This window comes from Petromyzon marinus, chromosome 79 (genome assembly GCF_048934315.1).
Source record: "Petromyzon marinus isolate PM22_M1 ecotype Great Lakes invasive population chromosome 79, UKy_Petmar_22M1.pri1.0, whole genome shotgun sequence".
NCBI classification, from domain to species: domain Eukaryota; kingdom Metazoa; phylum Chordata; class Hyperoartia; order Petromyzontiformes; family Petromyzontidae; genus Petromyzon; species Petromyzon marinus.
Window position 1 is genome coordinate 20,300,833 of NC_133745.1, and position 17,872 is coordinate 20,318,704.

General features: G+C 46.0%; 1 protein-coding gene across 5 annotated transcripts in view; it reads left to right on the plus strand.

Moving 5' to 3' along the window:
- Positions 1-17,872, plus strand: part of LOC142907461 (uncharacterized) — a 206,582-nt gene that overhangs the window by 144,293 nt on the left and 44,417 nt on the right. For 3 of the 5 annotated variants that reach the window (XM_076056975.1, XM_076056978.1, XM_076056979.1), the window contains 5 exons: positions 6,587-6,765; positions 7,690-7,762; positions 8,498-11,670; positions 14,213-14,662; positions 16,214-16,255. In XM_076056975.1, the coding sequence (XP_075913090.1) occupies positions 6,587-6,765; positions 7,690-7,762; positions 8,498-11,670; positions 14,213-14,662; positions 16,214-16,255 (3,917 nt within the window). The remainder of the gene's footprint in view (positions 1-6,586; positions 6,766-7,689; positions 7,763-8,497; positions 11,671-14,212; positions 14,663-16,213; positions 16,256-17,872) is intronic. The other 2 variants (XM_076056977.1, XM_076056976.1) reach the window with 2 other exon arrangements.

The window sequence follows — 17,872 nt, forward strand, 5'->3', positions numbered from 1 at the left end:
TGTAAAAACAACGATAGATATCATCCGACACTTCGTTGTAAAAACAACGATAGATATCATCCGACAATGCGTTGTAAAAACAACGATAAATATCATCCGACACTTCGTTGTAAAAACAACGATAAATATCATCCGACACTTCCTTGTAAAAACAACGATAAATATCATCCGACACCTCGTTGTAAAAACAACGATAAATATCATCCGACACTGTGTTGTAAAAACAACGATAGATATCCGACACTTCGTTGTAAAAACAACGATAAATATCATCCGACACTTCGTTGTAAAAACAACGATAGATATCATCCGACACCTCGTTGTAAAAACAACGATAAATATCATCCGACACTATGTTGTAAAAACAACGATAGATATCATCCGACACTTCGTTGTAAAAACAACGATAGATATCATCCGACACTTCGTTGTAAAAACAACGATAGATATCATCCGACACCTCGTTGTAAAAACAACGATAAATATCATCCGACACCTCGTTGTAAAAACAACGATAGATATCATCCGACACTTCGTTGTAAAAACAACGATAGATATTATCCGATACTTCTTTGTAAAAACAACGATAGATATCATCCGACACCTCGTTGTAAAAACAACGATAAATATCATCCGACACTTCGTTGTAAAAACAACGATAGATATCATCCGACACTTCGTTGTAAAAACAACGATAGATATCATCCGACACTTCGTTGTAAAAACAACGATAGATATCATCCGACACTTCGTTGTAAAAACAACGATAAATATCATCCGACACTGCGTTGTAAAAACAACGATAAATATCATCCGACACTTCGTTGTAAAAACAACAATAAATATCATCCGACACTTCGTTGTAAAAACAACGATAAATATCATCCGACACCTCGTTGTAAAAACAACAATAAATATCATCCGACACTGTGTTGTAAAAACAACGATAGATATCATCCGACACTTCGTTGTAAAAACAACGATAAATATCATCCGACACTTCGTTGTAAAAACAACGATAGATATCATCCGACACCTCGTTGTAAAAACAACGATAAATATCATCCGACACTATGTTGTAAAAACAACGATAGATATCATCCGACACTTCGTTGTAAAAACAACGATAAATATCATCCGACACTTCGTTGTAAAAACAATGATAGATATCATCCGACACTTCGTTGTAAAAACAACGATAGATATCATCCGATACTTCGTTGTAAAAACAACGATAGATATCATCCGACACCTCGTTGTAAAAACAACGATAGATATCATCCGACACTTCGTTGTAAAAACAACGATAGATATCATCCGACACCTCGTTGTAAAAACAACGATAAATATAATCCGACACCTCGTTGTAAAAACAACGATAGATATCATCCGACACTTCGTTGTAAAAATAACGATAGATATCATCCGATACTTCTTTGTAAAAACAATGATAGATATCATCCGACACTTCGTTGTAAAAACAACGGTAGATATCATCCGACGCTTCGTTGTAAAAACAACGATAAATATCATCCGACACCTCGTTGTAAAAACAATGATAAATATCATCCGACACTGTGTTGTAAAAACAACGATAAATATCATCCGACACTTCGTTGTAAAAACAACGATGAATATCATCCGACGCTTCGTTGTACAAACAGCGATAGATATCATCCGACACTTCGTTGTAAAAACAACGATAAATATCACCCGACACTTCGTTGTGAAAACAACGATAAATATCATCCGACACTTCGTTGTAAAAACAACGATAAATATCATCCGACACTTCGTTGTAAAAACAACGATAGATATCATCCGACACTTCGTTGTAAAAACAACGATAAATATCATCCGACACTTCGTTGTTAAAACAACGATAAATATCATCCGACACTTCGTTGTAAAAACAACGATAAATATCATCCGACACTTCGTTGTAAAAACAACGATAAATATCATCCGACACCTCGTTGTAAAAACAACGAGAAATATCATCCGACACTTCGATGTAAAAACAACGATAGATGTCATCCGACACTGCGTTGTAAAAACAACGATAAATATCATCCGACACTTCGATGTAAAAACAACGATAAATATCATCCGACACTGCGTTGTAAAAACAACGATAAATATCATCCGACACTTCGTTGTAAAAACAACGATAAATATCATCCGACACTTCGTTGTAAAAACAACGATAGATATCATCCGACACTTCGTTGTAAAAACAGTGATAGATATCATCCGACACTTCGTTGTAAAAACAGCGATAGATATCATCCGACACTTCATTGTAAAAACAACGATAGATATCATCCGACACTGCGTTGTAAAAACAACGATAAATATCATCCGACACTTCGTTGTAAAAACAACGATAAATATCATCCGACGCTTCGTTGTAAAAACAACGATAAATATCATCCGACACTTCGTTGTAAAAACAACGATAGATATCATCCGACACTTCGTTGTAAAAACAACGATAAATATCATCCGACACCTCGTTGTAAAAACAACGATAAATATCATCCGACACCTCGTTGTAAAAACAACGATAAATATCATCCGACACTTCGTTGTAAAAACAACGATAGATATCATCCGACACTTCGTTGTAAAAACAACGATAAATATCATCCGACACCTCGTTGTAAAAACAACGATAAATATCATCCGACACCTCGTTGTAAAAACAACGATAAATATCATCCGACACTTCGTTGTAAAAACAACGATAGATATCATCCGACACTTTGTTGTAAAAACAACGATAGATATCCTCCTCCTCCCCTCCTTGGACGAAGGCCCGATTTAGATCTATGTAAGACGATAAATCAGCAAGTAGACCCCCATTATTGCAAGGAATCATCAAGTCTGCATGCACCACACATGGTAAAACACGCAAACGGACACGCTTTGATGATGATTATTAAAATTCACGCACTATCCTTGGAACTAATTGGCCTACGCTAGAGCTCAAGGTCGCAATTATAATAAATATGCTCAAAATGCCCCCCCCAATATATTGCTATAAAATAGATTTCTGTTTATGTGATTGTGGTTATGGTTGTACTTTATACATCCCTAATCTCTACCGTTACATGCAATGAGACAAGAAAAGGTAAAAAAAAAACAGTGCGTTGTAAATATAATATACACTTCGATTTAAAGCTTTCATTGAAGCACTGCCATCCCGACAGTTCTGTTCTTTCGCCTGAAGAAGGCTACTTGTGTTGTGGCCGAAACGTCGTGAGAATTTAATTGTCTTATTTTATTATTTTATTCTCATTCTACGTGGTGAAATTACCGAAAGAACCAAAGAAGACAATATACACTATTAGACATTACTGTAAAAAAAAAAAGTAGATCCTACGTGTTTGAGAATTTTGAAATATATTTAGGCCGGAAATGGCAGGAAATGAGTTTTCAAATTTAGATTTTTTTTCTGGGGGGGGGGACCCCCAGAAATCCTGTAATCGTTGCCCCCCCCCCAATGTGGACCCCATGGCTATGGCCTTGCCAGACCTACAGCCTCCTCTCCTGGCCTTGACTCACAACCAGTGTCAGTCCAGAGAACAAACGGCAGAAGGCGGACAGCACCTTTCATGGATTCTAGATTTGAAGCTTTCGTGACTGCAAGGATCCATGCTCTTTGGTTCTATTCACTCCAGCGCAGTCTTCGAGACAGTCTGGTCACTTCACCTGATGAAGGCCGCTTGTGTTGTGGCCGAAACGTCGTGATTTTTGTTGTTTTATTTTTTACCTACGTGACTTTACCGAATAGAACCAAAGAGTACCCTTCATGGAGTTTCAACAACGCTCCGATTGCAATCCATGCTTTAGTTCGCCTCAGATTTGCTGTGATTTCCACACCTGATGACGATTCTGGTGTTGCAGTCGAAACGTCGTGGGAATTTTACTGTTTTATATATTTTATTATTTTTCTTGTTGTGGTTTCCACACCTGATGACGATTGCTGGTGTCGCAGCCGAAACGTCGTGAGAATTGTATTGTTTTATATTTTTTATTATTTTTCTTGCTGTGGTTTCCACACCTGATGACGATTGCTTGTGTCGCAGCCGAAACGTCGCGGGAATTTTACTGTTTTATATTTTGTATTATTTTATTGTTTCCCTTCTACGTGGTGACTCTACCGAAAGAACCAAGAATAAGCTGGTTACTCTCGTAAAATAGAATCAATTAATTGCGGCCACGCTAGGGGGGGGGGGGGGGGGGGAGTGGTCTCCAATGCCATTGTGACGTCACACTATGGCGCCAAAAATCGACAAATGGCATGATAGTGACTAGAACAGTAACACGGCAACAGCCAACAACGCTCGAGATTAACATCGCGTAGCTGCCGCTGTTACCTCGACCAACACCGCACCAGCCCACACGGCCGTGGGCGGTGCATTAGGTCGTCAATAATGATCGACTGTCAACACCGAACCGCAACGATGCGTCAAAATTCGTCGCCCATATTATCGAGCGGGTCAACAATCCACGAAGGTTGATTCCGACGTAAGGCACGGCCATTTAACCACATCATTATAATGTTGGTATTCTTTTTTGATTTGAAGCTTTCGTGACTGCAGGGATTCATATTCCTGGTTCTTTCGGTAAAGTCACCGCGTTAGAAGGAGAAACGATAAAATAATGAAAAATATAAAACAATAAAATTCTCACGACGTTTCGACTGCAACACGAGAAGCAATCGTCATCAGGTGTGAAAACCACAGCAAGAAAATTTGAAAAAAGTGGCGTTTTTTTAATTAACATGAGCACCACGGAGAGCGATTTGGCAGTTTATTCAGATGGACGAGTCCATCTACGTTCGGAAAAGAGGAGGGGGGGAGACGAAAATAATGGATGCGGTCTGAAAGCCACCGTAAGCGTGAACAATCAATTAAGACCCAAAATGGTTTATCAAATCCTTCCGATGATTGCTAAGCCAGAATCCATCTTCTCGGTTGAAATTGTCTCTGTGTTTGTATACGTGGATAGCCTCATGATTGCTTCTTGTGTTGCGGTCGAATCGCCGTGAGAATTTTATTGTTTTATATTTTCACTATTCTATTGTTTCCCTTCTACGTGGTGACTTTACCGAAAGAACCAAGAATATGTTGGTAATCATGAAACTTGGCGCGCCTTCTTCTTTGGTTCTTTCGGTAAAATCACCACCACGTAGAATGAGAATAAAATAATAAATTGATAAAATAAAATAACACAATAATATTCTCACGACGTTTCGGCCACAACACAAGCGGCCTTCATCAGGTGAAGGGACGAGACTGTCTGGTATTCTCATTCTACGTGACTTTACCGAAAGAACCAAAGAAGATGAATCATTGCAGTCACGAAAGCTTTAAATCGAAATTTGGCGCACCTTGGCTTACCAGTCGCCCGCTCTACCGTCGCACTGCAGAGCTGCTCCCTGAACGCCATTTTTTTTTCTTAAACCAGCCCGTGCGTGGGGCGTGTCCTGAATTGTGCACGTGGGGCTCGGGGGTCCAATCCCTGAGTAAACAACGACCGTGACGGCTAGACATGGGGCAAGACTGCCTCTGGCATCGACTGGGCACGTTTCTGGTGGACTTTGGTTCAGAGGTCAGAAGGTTCAGAATGAGAATCTGAATTTATAGTGGAGGAATCCACTTTGAAGCTCTTTTTCCCAGATGTCTAGGGTTCATCCAATCAGAGACTAGCCCACAGCCGGCCACGCCAATGACATCCGCTCATCCAGGCATTCCTTGAACAAGCCTGGTTGCAACCCAGACGTTTTCTAAACCAGCCCAGCGTTTGCTTGGAGGGTGCCACGGTGGCTAGGCGATGGTAACTACTGTTGCCTGGTATGCAGGATGTCGTGGGTTTGATCCCGACCCTGACGATGCCTGCTGCTGTAAATTTGAAGTCTGCGTCTCTCTCTATCTCATCATCACGGTGGAAAGAAGATGTTAACTACCTCGTCTGGTATGCAGGAGGACGTGGGTTCAATCCCAATCCTGACGCTGCCGGCTGCCATATATTTGGAGTTTGCGTGTCTCTCTCTCATCATCCCCACGGTGGTCAGGAGATGTTAACTACCTCGCCTGGTATACAAGAGGTCGCGGGTTCGATTCCGACCCTGACGCCTGCCATGTGCTCTCTATGGTCGCGTGGATTTCTTTCCTGGTCCTGCGGTTTTTTTCCACCACATTTAGAAGCAGCATGCGTTTAGAGTATATGGCTGCAAGATACATTTTCCACGTGATAAACCACTTCGTTGAGCTGTCCTTGTGTGTGGCCAGGCTGCTTCTGAAAAATAGCTGTATAGATCGGTGGGCCTTACCTGGTAAAATAAATAGAGCTATAGCTTACCTTAGAACAACAACACACGGTACAACTCAAAACCACACCAGAGAACTATGCCCACTGTCACTGCACAGCATCTTAAGGTGTGGCCATGGTGCAGACGCAACACAAATCCACGTTGTAAGTTCGCACGGTCACTCACGTTTGCCGAGGGGCATTGCCATTGACACATCTCAATCTCCTCCTCCACCTCCTCCACCTCCTCCACCTCCTCCTCGGCTAGGAACCTCAAGTCGTGCAAGGATGACGTGGACCTGAGCGCGTACCACGAGGGCTGCAAGTTCGACCACTGCGTCGTGAACCGCACGGAGATCGACTGCTCCAGCGCGCAGACGGCCGCGGCCGAGTGCGGCCGCGTGGGGAAGTGCGTCGACTGGAGGTCGCTGTCCCGCGGACACTGCCGTGAGTCGTGCCCCGGGGGCGGGGATGAGGGCCATTTCCTGAGCCGTAGTTGTTTTGTTTTAGAGCAGTGTCGTTGGCATACCTTTCTGGAAGTAGCACATGAAGTTGGCCAGCTTGATATAGCAAATATTGGCGTAATTATTGTCATTATATGACCATGTACTTTCCGTAGCGTGCCTCCCATGCGGTACATATTGAGGCACTAGAGAAAAAAAAATCACAATTAATTTTGTACGGGGGTTCAAAGTAAAATTGCAGTTAAAATGTAAGACGAGTTAATGTGTACCGCTGAAGTCGAAAGAACCCCAATTCGAGTGTCAGGCCCAGAGAACCTTCTCTGGGTCTGACACAGGTGGGACTAGGCCATAGAGAAGGCTGTCTCGGGTGCAGGCCAATCAGTTTCAAATACAATACATATATTATCAGAGCATGTCTCGCCTGCATGTTCACCACAAGTACTCTGTGTGGTTAATGCAGTAAACTTTATTCCTTGCAGGATGTTTCTTGTTGGGCGCTTGAACACCTTGACGCCTCTTTTATTGCCAGATATTGCATAACATATTCTTATTATTCGCACTTTGATACTGGCACAAAAAAAGGTTCAACGATAATGTGTTGGCATGGTCGATGCATGGTGGAACCTACCGTAGTTGTCGGTGGAGCCTGTGATCAGTAGGCAGGGCCTACAATCAGTGGGTGGGGCCACCATGATAGACAGGCCACTCACTGTATGGGCAGAGTTTGCATCTAAATGGACATTGCGATGTAAATGTTGCGTTGGATAACAAACCGTCCATTATCATGGACGGTTTGTTTGGCGGCTCCGCTGATCGCCAACATCGGAATGTGGAGCGCTGACCGGTAGCAGCGACATTGACGACATTTCTGCTAACGACGGCATGGATGTTTGTTGGACTCTTGCAGCGTACACGTGCCCTGGTAACATGGTCTACAAGCCGTGCGTGGCCAAGATTTCTAAAGTGTGCGGTGTCAGCAGGTGATACAATCGCATCCACCCCACATGTCCCCACTCTCCCTCTACGCCCGAGCCAATACTAAACCCCAACAAGACCTCCCTCCTTCCTTCCCTCCTTCCTGCAAGAACAAAAACCAGAGAATTGTTAACGGGACAGGTTGCAGACTGGCAGTGAAGTGAATGCTACCGTGAGCTTTTGGACAACCAATCAATTGCCGAATTTGCCAGTAGTGACCGGTTATTAAGAAGCAAGTGGTGGCAGGTCCCCCACCAGTGAAAGGACAATGCGGAAAAATCTAAACTGGTCACGTTCCCTTTTCCAATACGCCAACCGCACAGTGACCGGCAGAGCATCGTTCATTTCAAGTCCATCATACGGACTATCGTCAGACCCACGATGACCACAGTGCCATGACATGGCCAGCTGCAGTGCTTGAATGAGCTTTGCACGGCTCCTCTAAACGAGACGCAGTCCGTGTAATTACGTGCCCAATTAGACCACCCCTGTCCAACTAGAGTCACACGGCAAAAGCATTTTGAAGTATCAAACTTACGTCAGACGGCCTGAAACAAACATATAAGCGAAGCATCGAGATTATTATTATTATTATCATATATTACGTTAAAGGTTGTATCAGACTTAAAACGTGCGGTGCATAATTTCGCTATGGATCTCCATTGTTTGAGCGTTGGGCTCTAAGGATGGAACGCGCCTTACAGGTGTAAATAAATTGTCATTATTCTTTCCTCGTTTAGTGCTGAAGAGAAGGACTCCTGGGTGGGTGAAGGCTGCTTCTGTCCAGAAGGACAGATGCTCTCAGAGGCAGGCTCCTCCACCTGTGTGAGCGACTGTCCAAAGCCACCGCCAACCCAGGCGCCACCCACCAAACCGCCAAAGCCGGAGCCTTCTAAAGTGCCACCCACCAAACCGCCAAAGCCGGAGCCATCTAAAGTGCCACCCACCAAACCGCCAAAGCCGGAGCCTTCTAAAGTGCCACCCACCAAACCGCCAAAGCCGGAGCCATCTAAAGTGCCACCCACCAAACCGCCAAAGCCGGAGCCATCTAAAGTGCCACCCACCAAACCGCCAAAGCAGGAGCCATCTAAAGTACCACCCACCAAACCGCCAAAGGAGGAGCCAACTGAAGTGCCACCCACCAAACCACCAAAGCCAGAAACGACCAAATCCCCACCACCAATTTGCTTGGGGTCCTGGTCTCAGTGGTACAACGTGCATCAGCCAACATATGGCAGTGAAGGAGGAGAATTTGAAAGTTACGAAAACATCGTAAACTCCGGAAATGTTATTTGCAATCCTGGCTATTCGGTGGCAAATATTGACTGCAGAGGTGCCCAGTTTCCTGATTACGGATGGAAGTTTCTAGGGCTCAAGGCCACTTGTAACAAGGATACAGGCTTCAGATGCTTAAATGAGCACCAATGGCCTCCAGTCTGCTACGACTTCGAAGTTCGTTTTTGCTGCTTAGAACAAAGCACGACCGAAGCACCACCAGAAGAACCGACACCACCGCCATCATCAGGAGAAAAGACACCACCGCCATCATCAGGTGAAAAGACACCACCGCCATCATCAGGTGAAAAGACACCACCACCATCATCAGGTGAAAAGACACCACCTCCATCATCAGGTGAAAAGACACCACCGCCATCATCAGGAGAAAAGACACCACCACCATCATCAGGAGAAAAGACCCCACCACCATCATCAGGTGAAAAGACACCACCGCCATCATCAGGAGAAAAGACACCACCACCATCATCAGGTGAAAAGACACCACCACCATCATCAGGAGAAAAGACACCACCTCCATCATCAGGTGAAAAGACACCACCACCATCATCAGGTGAAAAGACACCACCGCCATCATCAGGTGAAAAGACACCACCGCCATCATCAGGTGAAAAGACACCACCACCATCATCAGGAGAAAAGACACCACCGCCATCATCAGGGGAAAAGACACCACCGCCATCATCAGGTGAAAAGACACCACCGCCATCATCAGGTGAAACGACACCACCGCCATCATCAGGTGAAAAGACACCACCACCATCATCAGGTGAAAAGACACCACCGCCATCATCAGGAGAAAAGACACCACCACCATCATCAGGTGAAAAGACACCACCACCATCATCAGGAGAAAAGACACCACCTCCATCATCAGGTGAAAAGACACCACCACCATCATCAGGTGAAAAGACACCACCGCCATCATCAGGTGAAAAGACACCACCGCCATCATCAGGTGAAAAGACACCACCGCCATCATCAGGAGAAAAGACACCACCTCCATCATCAGGTGAAAAGACACCACCACCATCATCAGGTGAAAAGACACCACCACCATCATCAGGAGAAAAGACACCACCGCCATCATCAGGGGAAAAGACACCACCACCATCATCAGGTGAAAAGACACCACCACCATCATCAGGTGAAAAGACACCACCTCCATCATCAGGAGAAGAACCAACACCACCACCATCATCAGGTGAAAAGACACCACCACCATCATCAGGTGAAAAGACACCGCCACCGTCATCAGGTGAAAAGACACCACCACCATCATCAGGTGAAAAGACACCACCACCGTCATCAGGAGAAGAACCAACACCACCACCATCATCAGGAGAAGAACCAACACCACCACCATCATCAGGAGAAGAACCAACTCCACCACCGTCAAAGGAAGAAACAACTCAAGTGTCACCCACTAAACCCCCGAAGCAGGAAACAACGAAACCCTCACCACCAGAACAACCAGGTTGTTCGGGAACGTGGTCTCAGTGGTACAACAAACATCAACCAACGCCTGGCACGGAAGGAGGAGAATTCGAAAGCTACCAAAGAATCGTGGAATCAGGCGAAGTAGTTTGTAAGCCCGGCTATTCAGTAGGAAACATTGACTGCCGAGGGATTCGGTTCCGTGATTATGCATGGGAATTGTTAGGCCTCAAAGCGACTTGTAACAAGAATGCGGGCTTCAGTTGCTTGAACGACGAACAATATCCACCAAGCTGCTACGACTTTGAAGTTCGTTTTTGCTGCTTAGAACAGATCACGACTGAAGAACCCATCACTACCAGTGTGTCACTCACTGAACCACCACCAGAACCGACGCAACTACCATCATCAGAAGAATCATCAGGAGAAGAACCGACATCACTGCCATCATCAGAAGAAAACACACCACCGCCATCATCAGGTGAAAAGACACCACCTCCATCATCAGGAGAAAAGACACCACCGCCATCATCAGGTGAAAAGACACCACCGCCATCATCAGATGAAAACACACCACCGCCATCATCAGGTGAAAAGACACCACCTCCATCATCAGGAGAAAAGACACCACCGCCATCATCAGGTGAAAAGACACCACCGCCATCATCAGGTGAAAAGACACCACCACCGTCATCAGGAGAAAAGACACCACCGCCATCATCAGGTGAAAAAACACCACCGCCATCATCAGGTGAAAAGACACCACCGCCATCATCAGGTGAAAAGACACCACCACCATCATCAGGAGAAGAGCCGACATCACCACCATCATCAGGTGAAAAGACACCACCACCTTCATCAGGTGAAAAGACACCACCACCATCATCAGGAGAAAAAACAAAACCACCACCATCATCAGAAGAAGAATCATCAGGACAAGAACCAACATCACTGCCATCATCAGAAGAAAAGACACCACCACCATCATCTGGTGAAAAGACACCACCGCCGTCATCAGGTGAAACGACACCACCGCCATCGTCAGAAGAAAAGACACCACCACCATCATCAGGAGAAAAGACACCACCGCCATCATCAGAAGAAAAGACACCACCTCCATCATCAGAAGAAAAGACACCACCACCATCATCAGGTGAAAAGACACCACCTCCATCTTCAGGTAACCATGTATTTAACATAATTAACAATGTTGATTTGAAGCTTTCGTGACTGCAGGAATCCATTCTCTTTGACTTTACCGAAAAAGCCAAAGGGTATAATCCACAATAATAATAATAAGAATTTACACCGATAAAGCGCGTTTAACGCAGAGGTCGCGAGGAACTGCACAGAGCTAAAAGTGAATAACTCACGCAATTCTTAAAGCTGACCGACCGCCCCACACACTCCCAAAACACAAAACCAAATCAATGTGGAGATAAGCCCTTGAAGTAAATAAATCGAGAGATTCGGCGCGTCGAATATTTGAAGGAAGTGAATTCCACAGCTTGGGGTCAACACGGAAAAATACCCCCCGGCGGTCAACCATTGAACGGAAGTTTGACATCGGCAGACACAATTAGCCCACACTCAGAGGAATACATTGAGAGGTAAACAACACCTCACGAACGATGATAACATTTAATAACAAAATAATAATTAACTTGGCTCACAAGAGTGGAAGGCCACGGTTTCTCTTTTGTCGAGGGGACTCCATTTTGCAATCGCCCGAGCGGCAGATGAAATGGTGCAAAGCCGAGATGGCTGGACACGAGGTTGTTAGAATCCCACATTAAAGTAAATTGCTCTAAATGCGATAGCGCCTATCCCTCGCCAACCACGTGGGTTATGTTCCTGACAGCCGCCGTGGTTGGCAATGCCAGGGCCCTGTGGGGAAGAGGAGGTTAGGGCGGGCAGCTTTGGCCACGGTCACACTCGTCAAAAGCGAACAAATTTGCCCGCAACTTCACTAAACTCACAAATCACAGACAGGGACTCCTCTACAGATGGACGTGTCAGGTTCCAGAGGGCTGTTTGTAAGTTGATTTGTTCACAAGTTCAACTTTACTCCTGTCGATTCCACACGTGTTGTACGCTGTGTAAACTAAACACAGGAAATGGCTTTATATGTTGTATAATCTCCTGTAGATGTAGATGCCACTGGTTCTTCACGTTCTGTAGATGTAGATGCCACTGGTTCTTCACGTTCTGTAGATGTAGATGCCACTGGTTCTTCACGTTCTGCAGATGTAAATGCCACTGGTTTTTCACGTTCTGTAGATGTAGATGCCACTGGTTCTTCACGTTCTGCAGATGTAGATGCCACTGGTTCTTCACGTTCTGCAGATGTAGATGTCACTGGTTCGTCAAGTTCTGTAGATGTAGATGCCACTGGTTCTTCACGTTCTGTAGATGTAGATGCCACTGGTTCTTCACGTTCTGTAGATGTAGATGCCACTGGTTCTTCACATTCTGCAGATGTAGATGCCACTGGTTCTTCACATTCTGTAGATGTAGATGCCACTGGTTCTTCCTGTTCTGTAGATGTAGATGCCACTTGTTCTTCACGTTCTGCAGATGTAAATGCCACTGGTTCATCACGTTCTGCAGATGTAGATGCCACTGGTTCTTCATGTTCTACAGATGTAGATGCCACTGGTTCTTCACGTTCTGTAGATGTAGATGCCACTGGTTCATCACGTTCTGTAGATGTAGATGCCACTGGTTCTTCACGTTCTATAGATGTAAATGCCACTGGTTCTTCACGTTCTGTAGATGCCACTGGTTCTTCACGTTCTGCAGATGTAGATGCTACTGGTTCTTCACGTTCTGTAGATGTAGATGCCACTGGTTCATCACGTTCTGCAGATGTAGATGCCACTGGTTCTTCACGTTCTGTAGATGTAGATGCCACTGGTTCTTCACGTTCTGTAGATGTAGATGTCACTGGTTCTTCACGTTCTGTAGATGCCACTGGTTCTTCACGTTCTACAAATTTAGAGGCCACCATCGCCATCTATTGCGCGGTTAAACTTACGAGTCTCGGTCCGAACAGTCAACTTGACATACGACGAACCGGGTTTGTTTGTATCTCTGAAAGATCGTAAGTCGAATGTTCGTAAGTAGAGGTGTCCCTGTACTCGATAACGTAATTTACAAACGATTAAATAACAGTGGGATTTCCCTTTAACACTGCCGATGGTTAAGGGGAAATATCGATGGCATTGGTGAGGTCGTGACCCATGCCCACATCTGTATGGAGATGGCTGGGTGCTGTGCGTGGTATTGTCGGGGTGTGTGGATGCACGCCGGGGGATGATCGCTTGGGCAGGTGTGGTGACTCCCCGGGAAGTGAGGTGATTAGGCAATAGCTGGGTTAATAATGGAATCATGAAATTGAGGGTAATCTTCACTGACACACACCGACACACACACACCGACACACACACTGACACACACCGACACACACACCGACACACACACTGACACACACACTGACACACACACCGACACACACACACACTGACACACACACACACCGACACACACACTGACACACACACACCGACACACACACTGACACACACACTGACACACACACCGACACACACACACACCGACACACACACCGACACACACACTGACACACACACACACACACCGACACACACACACACACCGACACACCGACACACTGACGCACAAACTCTCCCCTCTCGCAGAATGCTCCGGCCGCTGGACCGAGTGGATCGACGTTAGCAGACCCTCGCCGGGCGACGACGGCGGCGACTTCGAGACCTTCGACAAAATCTCGGCGTCCCTCGGGCCGCCGTGCGGGGCCCGCGGGCGCGTGGAGAGCGTCGACTGCCGCTCGACACGCCGGCCGCTCGAGCCGCTGTCTGGCGGCAACGGCCAGGCGGTGACCTGCGACTCCTCGGCGGGCCTCGTGTGCCGAAACGCCGACCAGGGCGGCCCGCTCGGCCTCTGCCACAACTACGAGATCCGCGTGTGCTGCGCCGCGGCGCCCGCGACCACGGCGGCGACGTCGGCGGCGACCGCGGCGGCGACCGCGGCCGGGGTCGGGACGTCGCTCGGCGCGACGGAGCCACCGCCGGCGCCTACGGAGGCGACGGCCGGCGGCACGGAGGCCACCACCGAGATCCGCGTCACGAGTGAGTGGGCGGCGACGGAGGGAAGTGGGCGGGGCGGGGCGGGGGGTGGGTGGGTGAGGGGTGGGGGGCGGGGTGGGGGTGGGGGTGGGGTGTGGCGGTGTTACATTTTTTTGTTGGCGCGTTTGGATGTAGTGTGGTTTGTTAGTGCATGGTAGTGCGTTGTGTGTCGTGCAAGTGTAGTGTATAGTGTAGTGTATAGTGTAGTGTGTAGTGGTGTATAGTAGTGTAGTGTATAGTGTAGTGTAGTGTGTAGTGTAGTGGTGTATAGTAGTGTAGTGTATAGTGTAGTGTGTAGTGTATAGTAGTGTGTAGTAGTGTGTAGTGTAGTGTATAGTGTAGTGTATAGTGTAGTGTACGTGTATTGTAGTGTATAGTGTAGTGTATAGTGTAGTGTATAGTGTAGTGTATAGTGTAGTGTGTATAGTGTAGTGTATAGTGTAGTGTATAGTGTAGTGTGTAGTGTATAGTGTAGTGTACGTGTATTGTAGTGTATAGTGTAGTGTATAGTGTAGTGTGTATAGTAGTGTATAGTGTAGGTTATAGTGTAGTGTGTATAGTGTAGTATATAGTAGTGTATAGTATAGTGTAGTGTATAGTGTAGTGTACGTGTATTGAGTGTATAGTGTAGTGTATAGTGTAGTGTATAGTGTAGTGTGTAGTGTAGTGGTGTATAGTAGTGTAGTGTATAGTGTAGTGTATAGTGTAGTGTATAGTAGTGTGTAGTAGTGTGTAGTGTAGTGTATAGTGTAGTGTATGTGTAGTGTTTAGTGTATAGTGTAGTATATAGTGTAGTGTACGTGTATAGTAGTGTCTAGTGTAGTATATAGTGTAGTGTACGTGTATAGTAGTGTGTAGCGTAGTGTGTAGTGCAGTGTATTGTGTAGTGTACTTGTATAGTAGTGTATAGTGTAGTGTGTAGTGTATAGTGTAGTGTACGTGTATTGTATAGTGTAGTGTATAGTGTAGTGTACGTGTATAGTAGTGTATAGTGTAGTATACTTGTATCGTAGTGTATAGTGTAGATCCAGTGTCAATAATATTTTAGTTAAAACGTTGCCTCACTATTAGGCGAGATGTTAACTATCTCGCCCGGTATGCAGGAGGTCGTGGGTTCGATCCCGACCCTGACATCACGCCTTTAGATTAACGATTTGGCTCCTATAAATGTCCACGTGATGATAATGATGAGCCAATCTTGACTTGAAGCTGTCGTGACTGCAGGTAAAGTCACGACGTTCCGGGCACAACGCAAGCGTCCATCATCAGGTGTGAAATCAACGGCCTGCTGCTGAGGCTCCCAGCTGATGAAGGACGCTTGTGTTGTCCCCGAAACGTCGTGATTTATTTCATTTTATACCTCTGCGACTTTACCGATGATTGTCCACTTCGTTGCGATGCTGCCGTTTGTGATAGCCAGGTCGTTTCTGGCAGAGAGCCATAGAGCTGAGTGGTAGAATGAAGAGAGTTTCAGAGAGTCCCATGGTTTAGAAGGTGGCTTGTTTTTTGCCTGGTGACTGATGATGCCTCCCCTACCTCCGCCTGTGTTTGCAGCTCCGTGTTTCTGCACTGCCGGGAAGTCTGTCACCCCTGCAGGTGCGTGTGTGTGCGTGCCACTCTCATTCTTAAACTAACTTACACTCGGGAGACGCTCGATCATCCGCACTAATGACCTGGAAGGATGGCCGCGTACAATTCCAAAGGCGCGGATGATCCAAAAGCATAGCCATTTGCCGCGTATCTCCACGCCAAAACAATGACGGTCGACCTTTCGTTGATGCGCGCTTGGTGATGAGGAGACTTTCCTGGCTGCCGCCCAGCAGAAGACTCGGCCCACAGAGTGGATGATGGCAGGGCCACAGCCAATCAGCGTCAATCAAACTCAGCCCACTAAGTGAATGATGGCAGGGCCACAGCCAATCAGCGTCAATCAAACTCAGCCCACAGAGTGAATGATGGCAGGGCCACAGCCAATCAGCGTCAATCAAACTCAGCCCACTAAGTGAATGATGGCAGGGCCACAGCCAATCAGCGTCAATCAAACTCAGCCCACTAAGTGAATGATGGCAGGGCCACAGCCAATCAGCGTCAATCAAACTCAGCCCACTAAGTGAGTGATGGCAGGGCCACAGCCAATCAGCGTCAATCAAACTCAGCCCACTAAGTGAATGATGGCAGGGCCACAGCCAATCAGCGTCAATCAAACTCAGCCCACTAAGTGAATGATGGTAGGGCCACAGCCAATCAGCGTCAATCAAACTCAGCCCACTAAGTTAATGATGGCAGGGCCACAGCCAATCAGCGTCAATCAAACTCAGCCCAATAAGTGAATGATGGCAGGGCCACAGCCAATCAGCGTCAATCAAACTCAGCCCACTAAGTGAATGATGGCAGGGCCACAGCCAATCAACATCAAACTCAGCACAATAAGTGAATGATGGCAGGGCCACAGCCAATCAGCGTCAATCAAACTCAGCCCACTAAGTGAATGATGGCAGGGCCACAGCCAATCAACATCAAACTCAGCACAATAAGTGAATGATGGCAGGCCCACAGCCAATCAACATCAAACTCAGCCCAATAAGTGAATGATGGCAGGGCCACAGCCAATCAGCGTCAATCAAACTCAGCCCACTAAGTGAATGATGGTAGGGCCACAGCCAATCAGCGTCAATCAAACTCAGCCCACTAAGTGAATGATGGCAGGGCCACAGCCAATCAACATCAATCAAACTCAGCACAATAAGTGAATGATGGCAGGGCCACAGCCAATCAGCATCAAACTCAGCCCAATAAGTGAATGATGGCAGGGCCACAGTCAATAACCTTATTGTATGATAGTTGGGTAGTTGCAGTTCTTTAGCATCAATATACTAAATGCCTCTGTTGATATGTAAACTCTGACTTTAACATAGCTACTTCCGTGACCAGTCACATGCTAATCCCTCACACTAACATCATGCTAATCTCCCAGTTACATGCTAATTTCTGACTTTGACATCCTGCTAATCCAACACATTAACACAGCTGCTTCAATGCTAAATTCTTCTGTTGATATGTAGACTCTGACTTTAACTATGCTACTTCCGTGACCAGTCACATGCTAATCCATCACACTAACATAATGCTAATCTTCCAGTTACATGCTAATTTCTGACTTTAACACCGTGCTAATCCAACACATTAACACAGCTGCTTCAATGCTAAATTTTT